Here is a 2,510-nt window from a genome sequence, read left to right on the forward strand (position 1 = left end):
GTTGGATTTAATCTTATTTGTGGCTGTCTTGAGGGCTTGGAACCCTCCTCAAGAAGGATTTTATGCATGCACATTGAAGGACTAATCCCCTTTAAATCTGAAAGTGTCTATCCTATGGCATCCCTGTGTTGTCTCAGCACATTGATAAGCTCCTCTTCTTGTTCTTTACTCAAGCTTGAATTAATGATTACTGGATATGTGTTATTATTACCCAAGTATGCATACTTCAAGCTTGGAGGCAGGGTTTTCAGCTCCAATGTTGGTGCTTCCACTTCCTTCTTGCTTGCCTTATCTAGCATGATTGAGCCTTCTATGATTTCTTGTAGTAGTTCACCATATGATGCTTGTTGATCTTGCTCCATTGCTTCTTCAAATTTGTCTTCCTCCAAAATTCCCTGGACTAGTGTCTATATTGTATCCACCATCATGCACTCTCCAATAAACTCCTTTGGGTAACTCATTGCTTTGAAAACATTGAACACCATCTTTTCTTCATGTAATCTTAAGACTAACTATCCCTTTTGTATATCAATTATAGCTCCAGCTGTAGCTAGGAATGGTCTTCCTAGTATGATTGATGTGTTAGCCTCTTCCTCCATATCAAGTACAACAAAATCAACTGGGAAGATAAACTCCCCCTCTTTGACCAACAAGTCCTCCACCACTCTATGAGAAAACTTGAATGTTCTATCAGCTAATTGAAGTGCCATTCTTGTTGGTTTGGCTTCTTCAATTCTCATTCTTTTCATCATGGCTAAGGACATAAGGTTGATGCTAGCTCCCAGATCACATAATGCTTTCTCAATATTGATATCCCCTATGATGCAGGGGATTTGAAAGCTCCCAGGGTCTTTTATCTTTTGGGAAAGCTTCTTTGGTATGATGGCACTGCATTCCTCTGTGAGTACTGCAGTTTTCTTTTCTCCCCAATTTCTTTTCCTTGTCATGAGCTCCTTTAGAAATTTGGCATAGAGTGACAATTGCTCTAATGCCTTAGCAAAAGGTATGTTAATTTCAAGCTTCTTAAATATCTCTAAGAACCTAGAAAACTGGTTGTCCTTCCCATCTTTTCTCAGCCTTTGTGGGTAGGGTACTTTTGGTACATAGGGCTTTAAGACTTGCTTTGGTGAAGCTAGATCAGGTGTCTCTTCTTCCTTCTTGGTCTCTGAGTCATTTACAGCTTCTTTTTCTTGCAAGTTGTGGTTTGAGGAAGCCTCCTCCACTACCTTCCCACTTCTTAGTATGATGGCCTTGTATTTTCCTCTTGGGTTAGCCATGGTATCACTAGCAAATGTGTGTGTAGGCATTGGTATCTATTTGGACAAGCTCCCTAGTTGTGATTCCAGTTTTGAAATTGCTACCCCTTGGTTCCTTATGTTGGATCTGGCCTCCTCTTGGATTGTATCTATGGTTTTTTTTCAGCTTGCAATTTTCTCTCTGTAACAGTGGCAATACTCCCTGCTAATTGTGACATAGCAACCTCCAATCTTGCAAATTTGTTGCTATTATCACATGGTTGTGGGGTTGAGGATGATACATCTTGAGAATGGTTGTTGTATGGTTGTTGGGTGGAGTGGTATGGTGCATTTTGTGAGTTATGGTAGGATTTATGGGTATTAGATTGATGATTGGGGTTGTTGTATTGGTTAGAGTGGTATGGTTTGTGATATTGGTTGTGGTTTTGTTGGTTTTCCCACCAAAAATTTGGGTAGTTCTTCCAACCTGGGTTGTATATTTTGGCATTGGAGTCATATGGTGGTCTGAATGAATTGTTCACATAGTTGGCTTACTCCCATTCACATTTAACTTCTGGAGTGTCTTCTTCTTGTATAGGTGCTTGGGCTTGGATAGTTAAGACTTGATTCTTCTCCATCTGCTTGGTTAGAGATGCTAGTTGAGCTGTGATCACCTTGTTTTGAGTCAGCAGAGCATCCATAGAAGTGAGCTCCATTACTCCCCTTCTTTGATTTCTATCGGAGGCATAGAAGTACTCATTGTTGGCCACAGTTTCTATGATGTCTATGGCCTCTTCGATTGTCTTCTTCTTGTTGAGAGAGCCTCTTAAAGAGTGATCTAAAGCCTTCTTTGATTCTTGTGTCAATCCTTCATAGAAAATGTGCAGTTGTACCCATTCATTGAACATGTCCGGAGGGCATTTTCTTGTCAACTCCTTGTATCTCTCCCATGCCTCATAGAGAGTTTTCCCATCTTGTTGTCTAAAGGATTGCACCTCAGCTCTCAATCTGTTAACTCTTTGGGGAGGGTAGAATCTTGCCAAAAATTTGTTTTTACTTCTTCTCAAGTTGTCAAACTCTCCTTAGGAAATGATTCCAACCACTTTGATGCTTTATCCCTGAGAGAAAAGGGAAACAACAGCAGCTTATAGGTGTCCGGGTGGATATCATTAGCCTTCACTGTATCACAGATTCTCAAAAATGTGGTTAGATGTTAGTTTGGATCTTCTTGAGCATTTCCTCCAAATGAATAGTTGTTCTGAACAAGAGTGATTA

The 2,510-nt window shown here is 40.2% G+C and overlaps 1 protein-coding gene across 1 annotated transcript; it reads right to left on the reverse strand.

Moving 5' to 3' along the window:
* Positions 1 to 512: 512 nt before the first annotated feature.
* On the reverse strand, positions 513 to 1,277 carry LOC107478964 (uncharacterized). The gene has a single exon (XM_016099119.1). It carries the CDS (start codon positions 1,275 to 1,277, stop codon positions 513 to 515), a length of 765 nt encoding a protein of 254 aa, XP_015954605.1.
* Positions 1,278 to 2,510: the final 1,233 nt, after the last annotated feature.

Source organism: Arachis duranensis, chromosome 3 (genome assembly GCF_000817695.3).
Source record: "Arachis duranensis cultivar V14167 chromosome 3, aradu.V14167.gnm2.J7QH, whole genome shotgun sequence".
Lineage (NCBI taxonomy): Eukaryota > Viridiplantae > Streptophyta > Magnoliopsida > Fabales > Fabaceae > Arachis > Arachis duranensis.